General features: G+C 43.2%; 1 protein-coding gene across 1 annotated transcript in view; it reads left to right on the top strand.

Moving 5' to 3' along the window:
* The window catches only part of LOC121861105 (glycine-rich cell wall structural protein 1-like), a 21,933-nt gene extending 6,735 nt beyond the window's left edge, over positions 1–15,198 (top strand). The window contains exons 3-4 of the mRNA XM_042358667.1: positions 13,860–14,357; positions 14,718–15,198. Of these exons, the coding sequence (XP_042214601.1) occupies positions 13,860–14,357; positions 14,718–15,198 (979 nt within the window). The remainder of the gene's footprint in view (positions 1–13,859; positions 14,358–14,717) is intronic.
* The last annotated feature ends 9,760 nt before the right edge of the window (positions 15,199–24,958 follow it).

Raw genomic sequence — 24,958 nt, 5'->3', positions numbered from 1 at the left:
TATAAGAACCAAGACTATGATTATAACAACCGACCATGAATATAACAACCACGACCATGATTATAACAACACGACCATAATTATAACAACCACGACTATGATTATAACGCGACCATGATTATAACACGACCTTGATTATAACAACCACGATCATGATTATAACAACCACGATCATGATTATAACAACCACGACTGTTATTATAACAACCGACTATGATTATAACAACCGACTATGATTATAACAACCACGACCATGATCATAGCAACCACGATACTGTTTATAACACACGACTATGATTATTACAACCACGAATATGATTATAACAACCCGACCATGATTATAACAACCACGAATATGATTATAACAACCACGACCATGATATAACACGACTGTGATTATAACCACGACATGAATATAATAACCGACTGTGATTATAACAACCACGACTATGATTACAACAACCACGACTATGATTATAACAACCACGAACATGATTATAACAACCACGACTATGATTATAACAACGGACCATGATTATAACACAACTATGATTATAACCACAACAACCACGGCCATGATTATAACACCCAAAGACCATGATTATAACACCGCGAACATGATTATAACAACCACGACCGCCGATTATAACAACCGACCATGATTATAATCCCGACCATGATTATAACAACCACGACTATGAATATAACAACCACGACCATGATTATAAAACCACAACCACTATAATAACAACCACGAATATGATTATAACAACCACGACCATGATCCTTAACAACCACGACTGTGATTATAGCAACCACAAACGTAGTTATAACAACCACGACTATGATTATAACAGCCACGACCGCGGTTATAACACCCATGACCGTGATTATAACACCCGCGAGCCTTGATTATAACCAGCCACGATCGCGGTTATAACAACCACGATCGCCAGTTATAACAACCACGACTGTTATTATAACCACGACTATGATTATAACAATCACGACTATGATTATAACAACCACGACCATGATCGCCTTTAGCCACGACTATGATTATAACAACCACGACTATGATTATTACAACCACGAATATGATTATAACAACCCGCGACCATGATTATAACAACCACGAATATGATTACGCAACCACGACCATGAATATAATAACCACGACTGTGATTATAACAACCACGACCATGAATATAATAACCACGCCCAGTTATAGCAACCACGACTATGATTACAACAACCACGACTATGATTATAACAACCACGAACATGATTATAACAACCACGACTATGATTATAACAAAAACCAGGACCGCAGTTATAGCAACCACAACTATGATTATAACCACGGCCATGATTATAACACCCAAGACCATGATTATAACACCCGCCAGACGCCAGTTATAACAACCACGACCATGATTATAACAACCCGACCATGATTATAACAATCACGACCATGATTATAACAACACGACTATGAATATAACAACCACGACCATGATTATAAAACCACAACCACGAATATGATTATAACAACCCGACCATGATCCTTAACAACCACGGCTGTGATTATAACAACCACAAACACCAGTTATAACAACCGACTATGATTATAACAACCACGACCGTGATTATAACACCCGCGATACCGCCAGTTAGCCCGACCACGATCGCCAGTTTTTGCTGCTTCCGACTATGATTATATGGCGACCATGATTATAACTACCACGACCATGAATATAACAACCACGACCATGATTATAACAACGACGACCATGATTATAACCGACAAGACTATGATTATAACAACCCGACCATGATTATAACAACCACGAATATGATTATAACAACCACGAACATGATTATAACAACCACGCGACTATGATTATATATCAAGCCCGACCATGAATATAACAACCCGCGACTTGATTATAGCAACCACGACTATGATTATAACAACCACGACTATGATTATAACAACCTGACCATGATTTTAACAACCGACGCAGTTATAACAACCAGGACCATGATTATAACAACCCACAATCGCAGTTATAACAACCACGACCATGATTATAACAACCACAACTATGATTATAACAACCACGGCCATGATTATAACTCGACCATTATTATGACACCGCAGCCATGATTATAGCCACGACCATGATTATAACAACCGACCATGATTATAACAGCCACGACTATGATTATAACAACCGACCGCCAGTTATAACAACCATGAATATGATTTAGCAACAACCACGACAATGATTATTTAACAACCACGACTATGATTATAACGACCATGATTATAACAACCACGACTATGATTATAACAACAAGCGACCATGATTATAGCACCCACGATCATGATTATAACAACCACGACCATGATTATAACAACCACGACTATGAAGTTATAACAACTTAACGACCATGATTATAACAACACCCGACCGCGATTATAAAAAGCCACGACGTGATTATAACAACCAGGACCATGATTATAGCAACCACAACCATGAATATAACAACCCCCCGACCGCCCCAGTTATAACAACCACGACCATGATTATAACAACCACGACTATGATTATAACAACCCGACCATGATTATAACAACGACGACTATGATTATAACAACCACAAAACATGATTATAACAACCACGACCGCCAGTTATAACAACCACAACCGCGGTTATATTAACCACGACCATGATTATAACAACCACGACTATGATTATAACAACCACGTCTATGATTATAACAACCGACCATGATTATGACAACCACAAACATGATTATAACAACCACGACCATTATTATAACAACCACGACTATGATTATAACAACCACGACCATTATCATAACAACCACGACTATGATTATATGAACCACGATCATGATTATAACAACCACTACTATGATTATAACAACCACAACCATGAATATAACAACCACAACCATGATTATAACGACCATGATTATATCAACCAAGACTATGATTATAACAACCACGACCATGAATATAACAACCACGACCATGATTATAACAACCACGACCATGATTATAACATCCACGACTATAATTATAACAACCACGACCATGATTATAACAACCACGAATATGATTATAACAACCACGACCACGATTATAACAACCCGACCTTGATTATAACAACCGACCATAATTATAACAACCACGAATATGATTACTTAACGCTGCGACCATGAAAATAGCAGCAACCACGACTGTGATTATAACAACCACGACCCATGATTATAACAACCACGAATATGATTATAACAACACGACCGCCAGTTATAACAACCACGACCGCCGAATATAACAACCCGACCATGATTATAACAACCACGACCGCGGTTTAACAGCACGACTATGATTGTACAACCGACAGCCAGTTGTAACAACCACAAATATGGTTATAACAACCACGACCGTTATAACAACCACGACTGATTATAACAGCTACGACCATGTTTATATCAGCCACGACTATGATTAACAACCACGACCGTGAATATAACAACCACGACTGTGATTATAACAACCACGACTGCCAGTTATAACAGCTTTACGACTATGATTATAACAACCACGACCGCGTTTATAACAACCCGACTACGATTATAACAAAACAGGACCATGATTATAGCCACGATCATGATTATAACAACCGACCATGATTATAACAACCACAACTATGATTATAACAACCACGTATGATTATAACGCACCCAGACCATGATTATAACACCGCGACCGCCAGTTATAACAACCACGACCATGATTATAACAACCACGACCGCGGTTATAACAATCGACCATGATTATAACAAGCATGACTATGAATATAACAACCACGACCATGATTATAACAACGACGACCATGAGTTATAACAACCACGAATATGATTATATAACAACCACGACCGCCAGTTATAACAACCACGAATATGATTATAACAACCGACCATGATTATAACAACCAAGACTATGATTATAACTACCACGACCGCCAGACCATAACCGACCATGATTATAACAACGACGACCATGATTATAACAACCAAGACTATGATTATAACAACCACGACCATGAATATAACAACCAAGATCATGATAACTAACAACCACATTATGATTATATAGCCACGACTGTGATTATAACAACCACGACTATATGATTATAACAACCACGACTATGATTATAACAACCACGACCATGATCATAGCAACCACGACTGTGATTATAACAACCACGACTATGATTATAACAACCACGAATATGATTATAACAACCACGACCATGATTATAACAACCACGAATATGATTATAACAACCCGACCATGAATATAACAACCTGGGTATCGTTATAACAACCACGACCATGATTACAACAACCACGACTATGATTATAACAACCACGACCATATTGATTATAACAACCGAATATGATTATAACAACGACCATGATTATAACAACCACGACTATGATTATAACAACCACGACCATGATTATAACAACCACGACTATGATTATAACAACCACGACCATGAATATAACAACTACGACTGTGGTTATAACAACCACGACTATGATTATAACAACCACGACTATGATTATAACAACCCCAACTATGATTATAACAACCACGACTATGATTTTAACAACCACGACCATGATCATAGCAACCACGACTGTGATTATAACAACCACGATTATGATTATAACAACCACGAATATGAATATCGCGACTATGATTATAACAACCACGACCATGATCATAACAACCACGACTGTGATTATAACAAACACGACTATGATTATAACAACCACGAATATGATTATAACGACCATGATTATAACAACCAGGACCATGATTATAACAACCACAATCATGATTATAACAACCACGACCATGATTATAACAACCACAATTATGATTATAACAACCACGGCCATGATTATAACTCCCACGACCATGATTATGACACCCATGACCATGATTATAACAACCACGATCATGATTATAACAACGACGACCATGATTATAACAACCACGACTATGATTATAACAACCACGACCCTGATTATAACAACCATGAATATGATTATAACAACCACGACCATGATTATAACAACCACGACCATGATTATAACAACCACGACTATGATTATAACGACCATGATTATAACAACCACGACTATGATTATAACAACAACGACCATGATTATAACACCCACGACCATGATTATAACAACCACGAATGTGATTATAACAACCACGACCATGATTATAGCAACCACAACCATGAATATAACAACCACGACCATGATTATAACAACCACGACTATGATTAAAACAACAACGACCTTGATTATAACACCCACGACCATGATCATAACAACCACGACTGTGATTATAACAACCACGACCATTATTATAGCAACCACAACCATGAATATAACAACCACGACCATGATTATAACAACCACGACCATGATTATAACAACCACGACTGTGATTATAACAACCACGACTATGATTATAACAACCACGACTATGATTATAACAACCACGACCATGATCAAAGCAACCACGACTGTGATTATAACAACCACGACTATGATTATAACAACCACGAATATGATTATAACGACCATGATTATAACAACCAAGACTATGATTATAACAACCACGATCATGAATATAACAACCACGACCATGATTATAACAACCACGACCATGATTATAACAACCACGACTATGATTATAACACTCACGACCATGATTATAACCCCCATGACCTTGATTATAACAATCACGATCATGATTATAACAACCACGACTATGATTATATCAACCACGACTGTGATTATAACAACCACGACTATGATTATAACAACCACGACTATGATTATAACAACCACGACCATGATCATAGCAACCACGACTGTGATTATAACAACCACGACTATGATTATAACAACCACGAATATGATTATAACAACCACGACCATGATTATAACAACCACTAATATGATTATAACAACCACGACTATGATTATATCAACCACGAATATGATTATAACAACCATGACCATGATTATAACAACCACGACTATGATTATATCAACCACGACCATGATTATAACAACCACGACTATGATTATAACAACCACGACCATGAATATAACAACCACGACTATGATTATAACAACCACGACTATGATTATAACAACCACGACTATGATTATAACAACCACGACCATGATTATAACAACCACGACTATGATTATAACAACCAGAATATGATTATAACAACCACGATCATGATTATAACAACCACGACCATGATTATAACAACCACAACTATGATTATAACAACCACGGCCATGATTATAACACCCAAGACCATGCTTATAACACCCATGACCATGATTATAACAACCACGACCATGATTATAACAACCACGACCATGATTAGAACAACCACGACCATGATTATAACAACCACGACTATGAATATAACAACCACGACCATGATTATAACAACCACAACCACTATAATAACAACCACGAATATGATTATAACAACCACGACCATGATCATAACAACCACGACTGTGATTATAACAACCACGAACATGATTATAACAACCACGACTATGATTATAACAACCACGACCCTGATTATACCACCCATGACCATGATTATTACAACCACGATCATGATTTTAACAACTACGACTATGATTATAACAACCACGACCATGATTACAACAACCACGACCATGAATATAACAACCACGACCATGATTATAACAACGACGACCATGATTATAACAACCGCGAATATGATTATAACAACCACGACCATGATTATAACAACCACGAATATGATTATAACAACCACGACTATGATTATAACAACCAAGACTATAATTATAACAACCACGACCATGAATATAACAACCACGACCATGATTATAACAACGACGACCATGATTATAACAACCACGACCTTGATTATAACAACCACGACCATAATTATAACAACCACGACTATGATTATAACAACCACGACCATAATTATAACACTCACGACTATGATTATAACAACCACGACCATGATTATAACAACCACGACTATGATTATAACAACCACGACTATGATTATAACAACCACAACCATGATTTTAACAACCACGACCATGATTATAACAACCACGACCATGATTATAACAACCACGACTATGATTATAACAACCACAAACATGATCTTAACAACCACGACTATAATTATAACAACCACAAACATGATTATGACAACTACGACCATGATTATAACAACCACGACTATGATTATAACAACCACGACCATTATCATAACAACCACGATTATGATTATATCAATCACGATCATGATTATAACAACCACGACCATTATCATAACAACCACTACTATGGATATAACAACCACGACCATTATCATAACAACCACTACTATGATTATAACAACCACGACCATGATTATAACAACCACAACCATGATTATAACGACCATGATTATATCAACCAAGACCATGATTATAACAACCACGTCCATGAATATAACAACCACGACCATGATTATAACAACCACGACAATGATTATAACGACCATGATTATATCAACCAAGACTATGATTATAACAACCACGTCCATGAATATAACAACCACGACCATGATTGTAACTACCACGACCATGATTGTAACTACCACGACCATCTGGAAAACGATGTCGCTATACTCTGTCAGCCGGACGACGGTTGCGAGCTAGCCAAGCACGAGCGTTCGAACTTTCACGCCTCAGTAAACTGTACCACCGGACTCGCCAACGGGCACGATGGGCCCACGATCACTGTTAGGTTAACTATAGATTTGGTATTGTTTGAGCTGGACTTGCAATCATTCTTGTGACCTGATGCCAACCCTCAGTGACCTCCATCACCACGCACTTGCAGGGTTTGGTAGTGGACTACTGCACCATACTCGTCATCGCCACTTACTGTCTCCTGCAGTCCCCCGCCCACCTCGCTCAGTCCACCACTACAACAAAATTCAGCCCATAAGAGCTTGCACAGATAGATATAAGAATAGCACCATCCCATCTACAAGGCTGTACTTGTATCTATATATATATAAAACAAAGAAGTATGTCTGTGTGTGTGGTTGTTTGTGTTTGTGTGTGTCCGCACGAGAATCTCGGAAACTACTTTACCGATCTGTAGTGATGATGGTTGGTGTTATATGTAGTGATGATGGATGATGTTATATGTAGTGTTGATGGATGGTGTTATATGTAGTGATGATGGATGATGTTATATGTAGTAATGATGGGTGGTGTTATATGTAGTGATGATGGATGGTATTATATGCAGTGATGAGGGATGATGTTATATGTAGTGATGATGGGTGGTATTATATGTAGTGATGATTAGACAATAAAATAATAACAGTTTGATGCTAAAAAATATACTTTGCTGTACCGTTGTAGTGAAAAACATGGTGGAACTTACATACACCGTTAATGAACTATTGATGTAAGAAGAAGTTTTGGGGACTGAACAGTGAGACAATGTGGAGCCTCCCGGAAGGTGGCACCCTTCCGTGGCCTAGCGAATGAGCCGCCCGGACCAAACTTGGCATGGATAGCAAGTGTCATGATGAGGTGACACAGTTTCAGCAAGGCCGTTATATATGCAGCAATGAAGCCCTTTGGAGAATTTTTAATTTTCCCATACACGAACGATGTCCAACAGGAGTTCATCTGGCTGTTCACCTGGAAAATGGACAAAGAGTATACTTCACAGAAGAGTCACAGGAAGATGAGTTTGCTCAAATACTCCTGTATGTTGACGTACCCAAGTTCTACATATGGCAGGCTTCAATGAAAAAGTTCCAGAGAAGAGCTCAAGGATCCGATGTTGAAGGATATCCAGGGATAAAGTTAGGCAATGCTTTGGGACGTGTCTATACGGTTCACTCCAACAACTTTGAATGCTTTTGTTTGAGACTACTTTTGCACCACATCCGTGGCCCAACATCATATGCAACACTCAAGACAGTGAATGGACAAGTCTGCAGAACCTATCAGGAAGCGTGCAATCTCCTTGGCCTACTGGAAGATGTTGGTTGCTGGAATTACACATTAGAAGAGGCAGCAGCTACTCAATCGCCAATGAGAATGAGGAACCTGTTTGCCATCATGATTGCTACATGTGGACTTTCCAACCCAAGCCAGCTCTGGAAAAACCACCAAGAAAGTCTTTCAGAGGATCTGCTTCATCAAGCAAGAAGAGAACATCCTGGTCAAGAGATTGAGTTCATGGATGACATGTTCAACAGGGCTCTGATCATGCTGGAAGACAAAGTGATGGAGCTATGCTGAAAAAACCTGACTGATTTTGGATTGCCTTCCCAAAACCGAGAAGAACCAGTAGTTGCAAACTGGGAGTTGCTCAGAGAGATAGACTGCTCAGTTGAAGTTCTGGTGAATTTTCTTGAAGAAAATGAGCCTCAGCTGGTGCCTGATCAAGCAAATGCTTATGAACAGATCTTGCAAGCGATACAAGCGGAGCAGGGAGGTATGATCTTCCTCGATGCACCTGGCTGGACAGGAAAAACATTCCTGATCAACCTTCTGTTGGCCAAAGTACGTCATCAGGGGAAAATTGCTCTTGCTGTGGCATCCTCAGGCATTGCTGCAACACTACTAGAAGGAGGACGTACTGCACACTCAACTTTTAAACTGCCTCTCAACCTCGCTCACAACGAGAATTCAGTGTGCAACATCAAAAAAGGATCGACAAAGGCAAAACTATAAGAAAAATGCAGCTTCATAGTCCGGGATGAATGCACTATGTCTCACAAGTTAGCGTTTGAAGCATTGGACAGGACCTTGCAAGACATACGAGAAAATGACCAGCTCATGGGTGGCATTACAATGGTCATTGCTGGAGACTTTCGCCAGACCCTACCTGTCATTCCTCGAAGCACTCCAGCTGATGAACTGAATGCGTGCCTCAAGGCATCATACCTTTGAAGAAGTGTTCAGACACTCACCCTATCCACAAACATGAGAGTACATCTACAAGGAGATCAGGATGCTGGACGGTTTGCAAACCTTCAACTACAGATTGGGAATGGAACTTTCCCTGCTGATTCAGAAGGACAAATGATCATTCCTCAATGATGTGGAAATGTTGTGAAGTCCTCAACTGAGTTCACTAACAGTCCCGAAAGATGGTTGGCCTAAACCTGATGATTCCCTGCTTCTCTCATGGACAGTTCTATGTTGGATGCTCCAGAGTGGGAACTGGCAAAAATCTGTACATACTTGCTGCTAATGGCAAAACCCAAAATGTGGTTTATCTTAATACACTACAGTGAGACAATGTGGAGCCTCCCGGAGGGTGGCGTCCTACCGTGGCCTAGCAAAATAGCCGCCCGGAAGGCGGCGTTTCCTGTGGCGGAAATCTTCTTCCCAAAATCTCAGTATGTTTTTAAACCATCACGTGGCACCACTGACATGGTCTTTGCTGCGCGCCAGATACATGAAAAGTGCAAATAAGAGCGTCTTGACCTGTACATGGCCTTAATTGACCTAAACAAGGCCTTCGAATCGGTCAAGAGGGAAGCCACTGGCAGACCTTCAGTAGTTTTGGCTGCCCACCAAAAAATCATTGCATTTGTGAGGCATGAACGGCAGTGTCCTGCACAATGGCACCACTCTGAGTTATTCCCCCTCCAAACGTTGGTAAAACTAGGATGTGTACTGGCACCAACTCTCTTTTCCATTTTCTTGGTTGCCTTCCATACTAGTCACATGCATGCCAATTAAGCCGGCGGGGTGGACATCGAGTACTGGATATTGTTTTGTTTTTTTCAACATAAGACGACTCCAGGCAGGATCAAAGGTGTCTGCAGCTTCCATTACTGAACAGACGACCTCACCCTTGTCACTCACATTGAACACGACCTAAGGGAGATCCTGAACATCTACGCAGATGCGTATGCACACTTCGCCCTGAAGGTGAATGTACGTAAGACTCAGATTCTCTTTCAGCCTGTCCTGGTTCAGCCACACCTCCATCATCCATCCAGCTTAACGGTACTACCCTCTCTAATGTTACCCACTTTCGATTTCTCGGCTCCCACCTCTCCACCACCGCGGACTTCAATGAAGAGATTCAACATCGGATCAGATGTGCATCTCAAGCCTTCGGCAGACTCCATACCAGTGTCTTCAGCTGTAGAGAGCTGAAATTATCTACAAAGTTACATGTACAGTATATCGAGCAGTGGTCCTCCCCACCCTGCTATATGACAGTGAGACATGGGTCACATACAGGAGGTACCTCAGGTCAATTGAAAACTTTCACCAACGTAGTTTACGTTCCATCCTTCGAGTTCGCTGGGAAGACAAGAGAAAAAAAAATCAGTGCCACTATTCTCGCTGACACCAACTGTAGGCACATCGAGGCTACCATTATTCATGAACAACTACGTTGGATTGAAGATGTTACCCACATGAACGACAGCAGACTGCCAAAGCAGCTACTTTACAGTCACCTAACGAATAGTAAACGTAACGCTAGCGGGCAATTGAAAAGGTATAAGGATAGTCTTAAAACAAACCTGAAAAAGTGCCAAATCTACCCCCTCACCTAGGAGACAATAACTCCACATCGTAATGCTTGGAGAAGCACCACACGAGAAGGTGTCAATATTTTCGAGTTAGCCCGACTGCATACCAAGGCAGACAAGCGCCAACCCCGAAAAGATACTGCCAGAGCCCCTCCCGCACTAGCTTAGCCCTCCACACGTTCAACATCCGTGGACTGCCCTGCCGGTCCCGTATCGACCTCTCTAGTCACCTCAAAGATCTCCAACGAAGGTGACATCCTTAATAACTCATATCATTTTATCATTGCTGGATGATCGTCATACTCGATTCCGAGTTACAGCAAAGTAGTAGTAGTAGTGTGTGTGTGTGTGTGTGTGTGTGTGTGTGTGTGTGTGTGTGTGTGTCTCGCGGGAGTTACAGAAACAGTTCCCAGGGGTGAGTACATTATTTTTTTTAATTTACATTAACTTATTATTATTATTATCATTATTATTATTATCACCCTCACCATCACCAACATAACCACCAACACCACCACAATCATCACTACCACCATTACCACCACCATCATCACCACAATCCTCACTACCACCATCACCACCACCATCATCATCACTATCACCAATACCACCACCATCACCACTACCACCACCATCACCACCATCATCACCATCTTCACCATTACCATCATCTCAAGACCACCACCGTCATCACCACCATCACTATCATCACCATCACCACCACCATCATCATCATCATCACCGCCACCATCCCCATTATCATCACCATCATCAACACCACCACTATCATCACCACTAACATCACCACCATCACATCATCACCACCACCACATCTCACCACCATCATCACCATCATCACCATCACCACCATCATCACCACCGCAACTATCATCACCATCATCACCATCCTGCCACTATCATCACCACCACCATCATCACCAGCACCACCATCATCACCATCACCACCATTATCACCACCACCATCCCCATCATCATCACATCACCAGCATCATCACATCATTATTATCATCACCACCACCCATCACCATCACCATCACCGACATCACCATCACCCACCACCATCACCCATCACCATCACACCATCACCACACATTCACTACCATCACCTCCACACCACCATCACCATCACCACCATCACCATCACTATCATCACTACCATCATCACCCACTACCATCACCGCCACAATACCATTCCACCATCACCACCACTATCACCATCACCACCACCATCAACACTACCATCACCACCATCATCACCACTACCACCATCACCATCACCACCATCACCACTACCATCACCACCATGTTCACCACTACTATCACCACCACTATCGTCACCACTACCATCACCATCTCCCCACCACCACAACCATCATCACCACCACCATCACCATCACCTTCACCACTACTACCACCACCACTATCGTTACCACTACATCACCATCTCCCCATCACCACCACCATCACCACCATCTTCTTTATACAGGCAGATGTAGAACACAGCATTAATAGTCACTTTTCTCTGTTACAGGTAAGCCTATCCAGTGCTCAGTTCAGGTGTATGAGTGAGTACCTTTGTGTGTTAAGTTGGCATATTCCACACATACATTACACATAAATACCAACCACATATGTCCGTAGCGAAGGTAAGTGTTCATACTAAGTGTTCAATTAAATGAAGGAACTACGAATATGTAACACATCTGTTTTCTTAATTACATCTGTTGTGTTAATTATACAAGCCATTAAATCAGTGCTATTTCGGTGGTGCTGCGTTCTGATTGGTTAAACCAATATAGTGTAGGCGGTGCTGCGTTCTGATTGGGTAAAACCATTGTAGTGTCGGCGTTGTTGTGTTCTGATTGGCCAGTAAAGACACCGGAAATAAACACCAACTGAAGGACAGTATTTTCTTTATTTTACTATATGTTAAACTTTGTTGTATCAGAGTTTGGGAAATATTTCAACATTAATATTGTAATACATCGTTAAGTCCCCGTGCAGGTAATGAAACACTTTGTTACCTTATGATTTAATTAATGAGATGTGAAGACGGAGCATAATTAGGTACTTTACTCCTTTAATTACTGATGAAGGTATAATGGTGGAGATATTAATGGTGGAGATATTAATGGTGGAGATATTAATGGTGGAGATAGTAATGGTGGAGATAGTAATGGTGGAGATAGTAATGGTGGATATAGTAATGGTGGAGATATTAATGGTGGAGATATTAATGGTGGATATATTAATGGTGGAGATATTAATGGTGGAGATATTAATGGTGGAGATATTAATGGTGGATATATTAATGGTGGAGATAGTAATGGTGGAGATAGTAATGGTGGAGATATTAATGGTGGAGATATTAATGGTGGAGATAGTAATGGTGGAGATAGTAATGGTGGAGATAGTAATGGTGGAGATAGTAATGGTGGAGATAGTAATGGTATTAATGGTGGAGATATTAATGGTGGAGATATTAATGGTGGAGATAGTAATGGTGGAGATAGTAATGGTGGAGATAGTAATGGTATAGTAATGGTGGAGATATTAATGGGTGGAGATATTAATGGTGGAGATAGTAATATATGGTGATAGTGGATATAGTAATGGTGGAGATATTAATGGTGGAGATATTAATGGTGGATATATTAATGGTGGAGATATTAATGGTGGAGATATTAATGGTGGAGATATTAATGGTGGAGATATTAATGGTGGAGATAGTAATGGTGGAGATAGTAATGGTGGAGATAATGGTGGAGATATAGTAATGGTGGAGATATTAATGGTGGAGATATTAATGGTGGATATATTAATGGTGGAGATATTAATGGTGGAGATATTAATGGTGGAGATATTAATGGTGGAGATATTAATGGTGGAGATAGTAATGGTGGAGAGTAATGGTGGAGATATTAATGGTGGAGATAGTAATGGTGGAGATATAGTAATGGTGGAGATAGTAATGGTGGAGATATTAATGGTGGAGATATTAATGGTGGATATATTAATGGTGGAGATATTAATGGTGGAGATAGTAATGGTGGATATATTAATGGCGGAGATAGTAATGGTGGAGATATTAATGGTGGAGATAGTAATGGTGGAGATATTAATGGTGGATATATTAATGGCGGAGATAGTAATGGTGGAGATATTAATGGTGGAGATATTATTGGTGGAGATATTAATGGTGAAGATAGTAATGGTGGAGATATTAATGGTGGATATATTAATGGTGGAGATAGTAATGGTGGAGATATAATTGGTGGAGATAGTAATGGTGGAGATATTATTGGTGGACATAGTAATGGTGGAGATATTATTGGTGGAGATAGTAATGGTGGAGATAGTAATGGTGGAGATAATAATGGTGGAGATAGTAATGGTGGAGATATTAGTGGTGGAGATAGTAATGGTGGAGACTGATGGGAGGGTCAGGGGAAGGCAGGGGTAGGAGAGCCAGGGGAAGACAGGGGTAGGAGAGCCAGGGGAAGACAGGGGTAGGAGGGTCAGGGAAGACAGGGTGGGAGGTCAGGGGATGGCAGGGGTAGGAGAGCCAGGGGAAGGCATGGGTAGGAGGGTCAGGGGAAGGCAGTGGTAGGAGGGTCAGGGGATGGCAGGGGTAGGAGGGTCAGGGGATGGCAGGGGTAGGAGGGTCAGACAGTTCTGTCTTCAATGGAGCAGCCAGACGGTGTGAGATGCCTGTGTGACGCCAATAATAGCCCGGTGTCCTTAATGGCTCACTCCAGAACGTTGTCACTCAGCGCGTCTGCATCTTTCAAATACTATAATGACGTCTATTAGAGAGGCACCTGACAACATCTATAAATTTGTGGTCTGTTTTCTCAGGTAATTACTGTGTGTGTGGCGGCGGCGGAGTCATTAGTTATGAGGTGAAAGAAGATTATTAGGGGTTGAAGAAAATGTGGTGAAACTAAAATACAGTAGGAGTAGAAAGGATCTGGGCTCAACCAGATCGCTTCATCTTTCCTATTGGTGTTTTATCTTTGTTCTGCTCCCTTGGGACGTCAGACCTTTGTATTAATATTGATTTATTTATATAGTGCTGCTTATTATTATTATTTTTATTTATTATTGGAGTTAGTGAGCCCGCCCAGGTCCTTGTGTAGCTGGGAGGGTAGTCACATTTTTTTTTACTACGATGGCGTTAGTGAGCCCGCCCAGGTCCTTGTGTAGCTGGGAGGGTAGTCACATTTTTTTTTTTGCGATGGAGTCAGGGAGCCCGCCCAGGTGGTAAACAAGGAAGCAGCCTTACATAATTTTTCCTCTAAAAGTACACAGCCTGTGCACCATCAAGACTCCTGCTGTGCCTCCTTGTGACAACACACGGTAACTGGGTGCCTCGTGGGCCCAGGCTAGACCAGCAGGGTATCTTGGAGTGGCAGTGGGCCCCAGAGAGACGGCATGTGGACACGTCTTGGCGCCTACCAACCACAGCCCTACTGACTTGTGGATTAACCTTGGTAGGTATAAGTCTACAGGAGTAAACTCTAAACGAAAGATCTGCGGTGGAGCCCCGCATCAGGTATACATGCTTACATAGGTCCAGTAAGACCCTAACGGTGGTATAGGCGAAAGAGATGAACAACATCGGAACCCAACGACTACACCAGAGGATCAAGGCAAAGTAAGATGGATAGGCTACTAAGGCGAAACCCAACAAACTGAGCTATCGGCAACAAATTGCAACTCTCCCTGTCCCACGTCGTTGTAGCTACTTGCACCACTCGATCAGGAAAAGGAAGGGCCGATTTGTGTGGTTGCAGCCTGCGCTCTTGCCTCACCACATAAATCAACTCATGCGCAGCCACCATCCAGCTCATCATACTTTTTATAATTAGCAAAACCCCTTTACACCCAAAACTCCAATGGCGACAGACGAGTGGCGACGGGGACAGATAGAGATAACTGCCAGGAGTCTCTAGTCACACCTCTGCACATAGGTGGCATAGATAAGATGTTCGTTTATGTATTGGGATTTAGGCAGCAATGCAATCCGGTCCTGTCTGTGCGACTGAGCAGCCCTTTCGAGGAGCCATTCTGCTCACCCCACATGGAGAGGGGGCTAGAAAAGGTGCCCTAAACATAGCCTGCCTAAGAAAACAACCTGACTGGGCAACTGAACCCAGTAAGGTCATTCTAATGTGGGCGAAAACATAATCATAATCACAGATCAAAGCAAGAACAAGCTATACAACCTCTTATGGTCGCTGCATGGAATTTCAGGAACCTTCTGGATACTAACACAAATGAGCGTCCTGAAAGAAAAATCGCCCATGTGGCAAAAGAGCTGGCTAGGTATAATATCGATATTGCAGCCATTAGTGAATCCCAGCTCCCAGACGAGGGTCGACTCACAGAACGGACATCCGGTTATACCTTCTTCTGGAAGCCTGTTGCGGAGAGAAACCGCATTAATGGAGTTGGCTTTGTCATTTGCCAATCCACCCTACATATGCTAACTGAAATGCCAGTTGGTATAAACGAGCGCCTCATGACGCCCTGAGTCCCACTACATCACTTACGTCATGCCTTCCTCATCAGTGCATACGCCCTTACACTGGATGCAGAGGATGACATCAAGGAGGCCTTTGACTCCGACCTTGACAGAATGCTAACCTCTATCCCCAGAGAAGATAACGTTGTGCTCCTAGGTGACTTCAATGCCAGAGTTGGCAGAGATGCTGACTTATGGCAGAGAACCATAGGGAGAAACGGAGTGGGCAAATATAATCCCAACTGCCTACGTCTCCCTAACAAGTGTGGTGAACACAACCTCCTTATCTCTAACACCATGTTAGGCAGGCCGACAAGCTCAAGGGTTCTTGGCAACATCTACGATCCAAACATTGGCATCTCAGTAACTACATCATTATCAGAGAAAGAGATAACCGAGATGTCGTCATCACCTGAGCCATGCGTGGCTCAATCCACTGTGTCACGTATCATCGGCTGGTCTGAGTCACTCTCCTCTCACGTCGTCCCAAAACGTCGAAGGCAACAAGGCTTTAGAAGAGGTTTTAACACAAAGAGACTGGAGGATCAAGCAATAGCATATGCTTCCAGAGAGCAGCTTGGGGATGGGCTGATGCACAACCCAAATCCCATTGCCGAATGGGGCATCCTCGACACTCTCGTGACAAAAACCTGTGAAAGACCCTCTGCCGGATCGAAAGAGTACATCAGGATTGGTTTAATGAAAATCTCCCGGAAATTAAAGCAATCGTCGATGGTAAATGTGCTGGTTTAACTGACTGGCAAAACAACCCTTAGTCTCAGACCAAAGCTGATACCTTCCACAAGAAGAAAGTGGCGCCCCATCGCGAGATCCGCAATATAAATAACGAATGGCGGAAAAATAAAGTATGTGAAATGCAAAAAAATTGCAGATCAACACAAGATGCACAAATTTTTCAATTCCACTAAGACGTTGTTTGGCCCAATTGCTCATGGTGCAGCCCCCTCTGCTTATCCAACGGTAACTCCCTAATTAAAGACGAAGTTTATCCGTCAACACTGGAAAGAGCACTACCATTTGCTGCTCAACCGAAACACTGATGTAGATGTCCTTACTACTCAGCAGGTCCCTCAGCACCCACAGCTGACCCACCTCATCTATCCTCCATCACTGGATGAGGTACCTACTGTCATTAAACAGATGAAAATTAACATAGCCACAGGGCCTGGTGGAATCCCAGCCGAGGTGTATAAATCAGGAGGATCTCTGCTTTCCATCCGCCTCCACTCTCTCCTGGAGAATATATGGGAAAAGGAGGAAATCCCCAAAGATCTTAAATACGCCTCCACCGTCAATATTTATAAGAACAAGGGAGACCAGCCAGACTGTGGCAACTACCGTGGGGTCTCGCAGCTGTCAGTAGCTGGCAAGATTATCGCCCGAGTCATCCTAAACAGACTTTTCCCTGAGGCAGAAAACTTCCTCCCAGAATTACGATGTGGCTTTAGACCATCACGTGGCACCATTGACATGTTCTTTGCTGCCTGCTAGATACAGGATAAGTGCAGAGAACAGCGTCGTAACCTGTACATGAACTGCACTTTTCCTGTATCTGGCAGAGCAGTAAAGATCAACAGGGAATCCCCCTGGCAGACCCTCAGTCATTTTGGCTGCCCAAGAAAATTCATCTCCATTATTAGGCAATTCCACGATGTCATGAACGACAGTATCGTACACAATGGCATCTAATCTGAGTTCTTCTCCATCGAAACGGAGGTAAAACAAGGAAGTGTACTGGCACCAACTCTCTTTTCCATTTTCTTGGGTGCCTTCCTTATTCGTGCCAGTGCCGATTTAGCCGGCGGGGTGGACATCCAGTACCGGATGAAGGGACTTTTCAATATAAGACGACTCTAGGCAAGAACAAAGGTGTCGGTAACTTCCATTACTGACTTCAGTATGCAGATGATCTCACCCCGTCGCTCACACTGAACGCGACCTATAGGAAATCGTGAACACCTACGCATATGCAAACTTCGACCTTGAGGGAATGACCATAAGACTCAGATTCTTCTTTAGCCGGCCCCTGGTTTAACCACACCTTCACCGTCCATCCAGGTTAACGGTACTACCCTCTCTAATGTTACCCACTGCATGTGGTCCTCTCCACGCTGCTGTATGGCAGCGAGACATAAATCACATACAGGAAGCACCTTGAGACACTTGAAAATTGTCTCCAGCGTAGTCTATGTTCCAGCCTCCGAGTTCGCTGGGAAGACAAGAGAACAAATACCAGTATTCTCGTTGACACCAACTGTAGGAGCATCGAGGCTACCATTATCAATGAACAACTAAATTGGACTAGCCATGCTTCCTACGTGGACGACAATAGAATGCCAAAGCAGTTACTTCACTGTAATGGTAAATCTAACGCTGGTGGGCAACGGAAAAGGTATAAGGATAGTCTTAAGAGAAACCTGAAAAGTGCCAAATCGACCCCCTCATAACACTTGGAGGAGGAGCACACGAGAAGGTGCCAATACTTTCGATTTAGCCCAATTCCATACCGAGGCAGATGAGCGCTAACGCCGGAAAGATGCTTCTGCCGCCCCTCCGCAAGTAGATGTATCCTTCCACACCTGTAACATCTGTGGACGACACTACTGAACCCGGCCTCTTGAGTCACCTCACAGCTCACCAATGAAGGTGTCATATTTAATAATTCATATCATTGTATCATAGCTGGATGATCGTAAATTCTCGATTTCTAGTAACAGCAAAGTAGAAATTAGTAGTAGTTTGTGTGTGTATGTGTGAGTGTGTGTGTGTGAACCCGGGTTCGATCCCGGGCTGGGTGAAACTATGGACAGCTTCTTTACGTCATTTGCCTCTGTCTACCCAGCAGTAATTGGGAACCTGGATGTTAATTGATTTGCGGATCGTGTTCCGGGGTAATGGTGAGCCAGTGCAGTTGGCGAGTTGTCCGGTCTTTTTGGACTATTCCTTGACACTGGGTCGTGTAACTCGTTAACTCAGGGTGTGGTTGTTGTGTTGCGACAGCTTCTACACCTTAAACAAATTCACGCCTAGGTGGCCCTAGGGCCGGCCACCCTCGTCACAGAAGAGGCAACCATTGTTATTATCAATTAGTTAAAGTGAGTGCATGGTTGTCGGGGCATTTTTTATAACCTGTGTGTGTAGGACATGATGTGTGTGCGTTAGAGTTGTCTTAGTATCTTACCAATTCCTACCCAGTGCCCTCCATAGTGTCCAACACTGCCCTATACAATGTCCTACATAGTGTCCAACACTGCCATACACAGTGCCCTACACAATGTCCAACAGGGTCCTACACAGTGTCCTACTCACTAAACTACACAGTGGCCAACAGTGTCCTACACAGTGTCTAACAGTGCCCTACACATTGTCCTACACAGTGTCCAAAAGTGCCCTAGAGTGTCCTACACATTGTCCAACAGTGCCCTACACAATGTCCTACACAGTGTCCAACAGTGTCCTGCAAAGTGGCCAACAGTGTCCTACATAATATCCAAAAGTTTCCAACGGTGTCCTACACATTGTCCAACAGTGTCCTACAGTTTCCTACACAGTGGTCAACAGTTGCCTACACAGTGTCCTAAACAGTGTTAATTGTGTTCTACACAGTATCCAACAATGTCCTACAAAGTATCCAACAATGTCCTACACAGTATCCAACAATGTCCTACACAGTATCCAACAATGTCCTACACAGTATCCAACAATGTCCTACACAGTATCCAACAATGTCCTACACAGTATCCAACAATGTCCTACACAGTATCCAACAATGTCCTACACAGTATCCAACAGTGTCCTACACAGTCTCCAACAGTGTCCTACACAGTATCCAACAATGTCCTACACAGTCTCCAACAGTGTCCTACACAGTATCCAACAGTGTCCTACACAGTATCCAACAATGTCCTACACAGTCTCCAACAATGTCCTACACAGTATCCAACAATGTCCTACACAGTATCCAACAGTGTCCTACACAGTCTCCAACAGTGTCCTACACAGTATCCAACAATGTCCTACACAGTCTCCAACAGTGTCCTGTCAGCATGTGTCCACCACACAGTGTCCACACAGTCTCCAACAGTGTATCCACAATGTCCCACACAGTGTTCAACAGTGTCCATAGTCCAGTGTCCCACACAGTCTCCAACAGTGTCCCACACAGCATCCAACAATGTCCCACACAGTCTCCAACAGTGTCCCACACAGTATCCAACAATGTCCCACACAGTATCCAACACTGTCCCACACAGCATCCAACAATGTCCTGCACAGTATCCAACAATGTCCCACACAGTATCCAACAATGTCCTACACAGTATCCAACAATGTCAGCATCCAACAATGTCCCACACAGTATCCAACAATGTCCTACACAGTATCCAACACTGTCCTACACAGTATCCAACAATGTCCTACACAGTCTCCAACAGTGTCCTACACAGTATCCAACAATGTCCTACACAGTATCCAACAGTGTCCTACACAGTATCCAACAATGTCCTACACAGTATCCAACAATGTCCTACACAGTATCCAACACTGTCCAACACAGTATCCAACAATGTCCTACACAGTCTCCAACAGTGTCCTACACAGTATCCAACAATGTCCTACACAGTATCCAACAATGTCCTACACAGTATCCAACAATGTCCTACACAGTATCCAACAATGTCCTACACAGTATCCAACAATGTCCTACACAGTATCCAACAATGTCCGATACAGTATCCAACAGTGTCCTACACAGTGTCCTACACAGTGTCCAACAGTATCCTATACAGTGTCCAACAGTGTCCTACTCAGAGTCCTACAAAATATCCAACAGTGTCCTACACGGTCTCCAACAGTGTAGAAAAGAGTGTCCAACAGTGTCCTACACAGCATCTAACAGTGTCCTACACAGTGTCCAAAAGTGTTCTATACAGTGTCCAACAGTGTCCTACTCAGAGTCCTACAAAATATCCAACAGTGTCCTACACGGTCTCCAACAGTGTAGAAAAGAGTGTCCAACAGTGTCCTACACAGCATCTAACAGTGTCCTACACAGCATACACCAGTGTCCTACACAGTCTCCAGCAGTGTCCCCACACAGTGTCCAACAGTGTCCTGTACAGTGTCCAACAGTGTCCTGTACAGTGTCCAACACTGTCCTACACAGTCTCCAACAGTGTCCTACACAGTCTCCAACAGTGTCCTACACAGTCTCCAACAGTGTCCTACACAGTATCCAACAGTGTCCTACACGGTCTCCAACAGTGTCCTACACAGTATCCAACAGTGTCCTACACAGTCTCCAATAGTGTCCTACACAGTCTCCAACAGTGTCCTACACAGTCTCAACAGTGTCCTACACAGTATCCAACAGTGTCCTACACGGTCTCCAACCTACACAGTATCAATAGTGTCACAGTCTCAACAGTGTCCTACAGTCTCCAACAGTGTCTACACGGTCTCCAACTTAGTGTAGAAAGAGTGTCCAACAGTGTCCTACACAGTGTCCAACAGTGTCCTACACAGTGTCCAACAGTGTCCTACACAGTGTCCAACAGTGTCCTACACAGTGTCCAACAGTGTCCTACACAGTGTTCAACAGTGTCCTACACAGTGTCCAACAGTGTCCTACACAGTGTTCAACAGTGTCCTACACAGTGTTCAACAGTGTCCTACACAGTGTTCAACAGTGTCCTACACAGTGTCCAACAGTGTCCTACACAGTGTCCAATAGTGTTTTACACAGTCTCCAACAGTGTCCTACACAGTCTCCAACAGTGTCCTCCTACACAGTGTCCAACAGTGTCCTACACAGTGTCCAATAGTGTTTTACACAGTCTCCAACAGTGTCCTACACAGTCTCCAACAGTGTCCTGCGACACAGTATCCAACAGTGTCCTATACAATGTCCAACAGTGTCCTACACAGTCTCCAACAGTGTCCTATACAGCATACACCAGTGTCCCCAGCACAGTTCCAGCAGTGTCCCCCACACAGTGTCCAACAGTGTCCTGTACAGTGTCCAAACAATGTCTTTACATGGTGTCCATAAATAGTACTCCACACAGTCTCCAATAGTGTCCTGACAGTTCCAACAGTGTCCCACACAGCTCCAAATGTGTCCACACAGTTCCAATAGGTCCCACATAGTCTCCAACAGTGTCCCACACAGTCTCCACAGTGTCCTCACACGGTTCCAAGCAGGCAGAAAAGAGTGTCCAACAGTGTCCCACACAGTCTCCAACAGTGTCCCACAGCCCCAGTAACCCCACAGCAAGTCCAACAGTGTCCCACACAGTGTCCGGGCTTCACAGTGTCCTGCACAGTGTCCAAACAATGTTCCACATAGTTCCAACAGTCCTACACAGCATACACCAGTGTCCTACACAGTTCCAGCAGTGTCCCCACACAGTGTCCAACAGTGTCCACACAGTTCAACAGTGTCCCACACAGTTCCCAACCAGTGTCCTGCCACAGTCTCCTGCAACAGTGTCCCACACATTTCTCCAACAGTGTCTCATACACAGTTCTTAACAGTGTCCCACACAGCTCCAACAGTGTCCCACACACAGTCTCCAACAGTGTCCCACACGCTCCAACAGTGTCCTGTACAGTGTCCAACAATGTCTTACACAGTCTCCAACAGGTGTCCCACATACCCAACAGTGTCCCACACAGTCTCCAACAGTGTCCCACACAGTCTCCAACAGTGTCCCACAGTTCCAACAGTGTCCCACACAGTCTCCAACAGTGTCCCACACAGTCTCCAAGCACAGTGTCCCACACAGTTCCAACAGTGTCCCAGCACAGTCTCCAACAGTGTCCCACACACAGTCCCAACAGGTCCCACACAGTCTCCAACAGTGTCCCACACGGTCTCCAACAGTGTCCCACACAGTCTCCAACAGAATCCCACACGGTCTCCAACAGTGTAGAAAAGAGTGTCCAACAGTGTCCCACACAGTCTCCAATAGTGTCCTGCCAATAGTCTCCAATAGTAGTCCTGGCTATTCCAACAGTGTCCCACACAGTCTCCAACAGTGTCCCACATTTGCTCCAACAGTGTCCCACACAGTCTCCAACAGTGTCCCACACAGTCTCCAACAGTGTCCCACAGTCTCCAACAGTGTCCCACACAGTCTCCACAGTGTGCAGAAAAGAGGTCCAACAGTGTCCCACACAGTCTCCAACAGTGTCCCACACAGCTCCCAACAGTGTCCCACACGGTCTCCAACAGTGTCCCACAGTCTCCAACAGTGTCCCACATGGTCTCCAAACAGTGTAGAAAAGAGTGTCCAACAGTGTCCCACACAGTTCCACACAGTGTCCCACAGTCTCCACAGTGTCCCCACACAGTCTCCAACAGTGTCCCACACAGTCTCCCCAACAGTGTCCCACACGGTCTCCAACAGTGTCCCACACAGTCTCCAACAGTGTCCCACACAGTCTCCAACAGTGTCCCACACAGTGTTCAACAGTGTCCCACACAGTATCCAATGCAACCTACACAGTGTCCCGCAGCAACCCACACAGCATCCAACAGTGTCCCATACAGTGTCCATCAGTGCGTCCCACAGTATCCAACAGTGTCCTACACAGTGTCCCGCAGTGTCCCACACAGTATCCAACAGTGTCCATACAGTGTCCATC

This window comes from Homarus americanus, unplaced genomic scaffold (genome assembly GCF_018991925.1).
Source record: "Homarus americanus isolate GMGI-L3 unplaced genomic scaffold, GMGI_Hamer_2.0 scaffold52806, whole genome shotgun sequence".
Taxonomy (NCBI): Eukaryota; Metazoa; Arthropoda; class Malacostraca; order Decapoda; family Nephropidae; genus Homarus; species Homarus americanus.
This window is presented reverse-complemented; position numbering and strand designations above follow the sequence as displayed.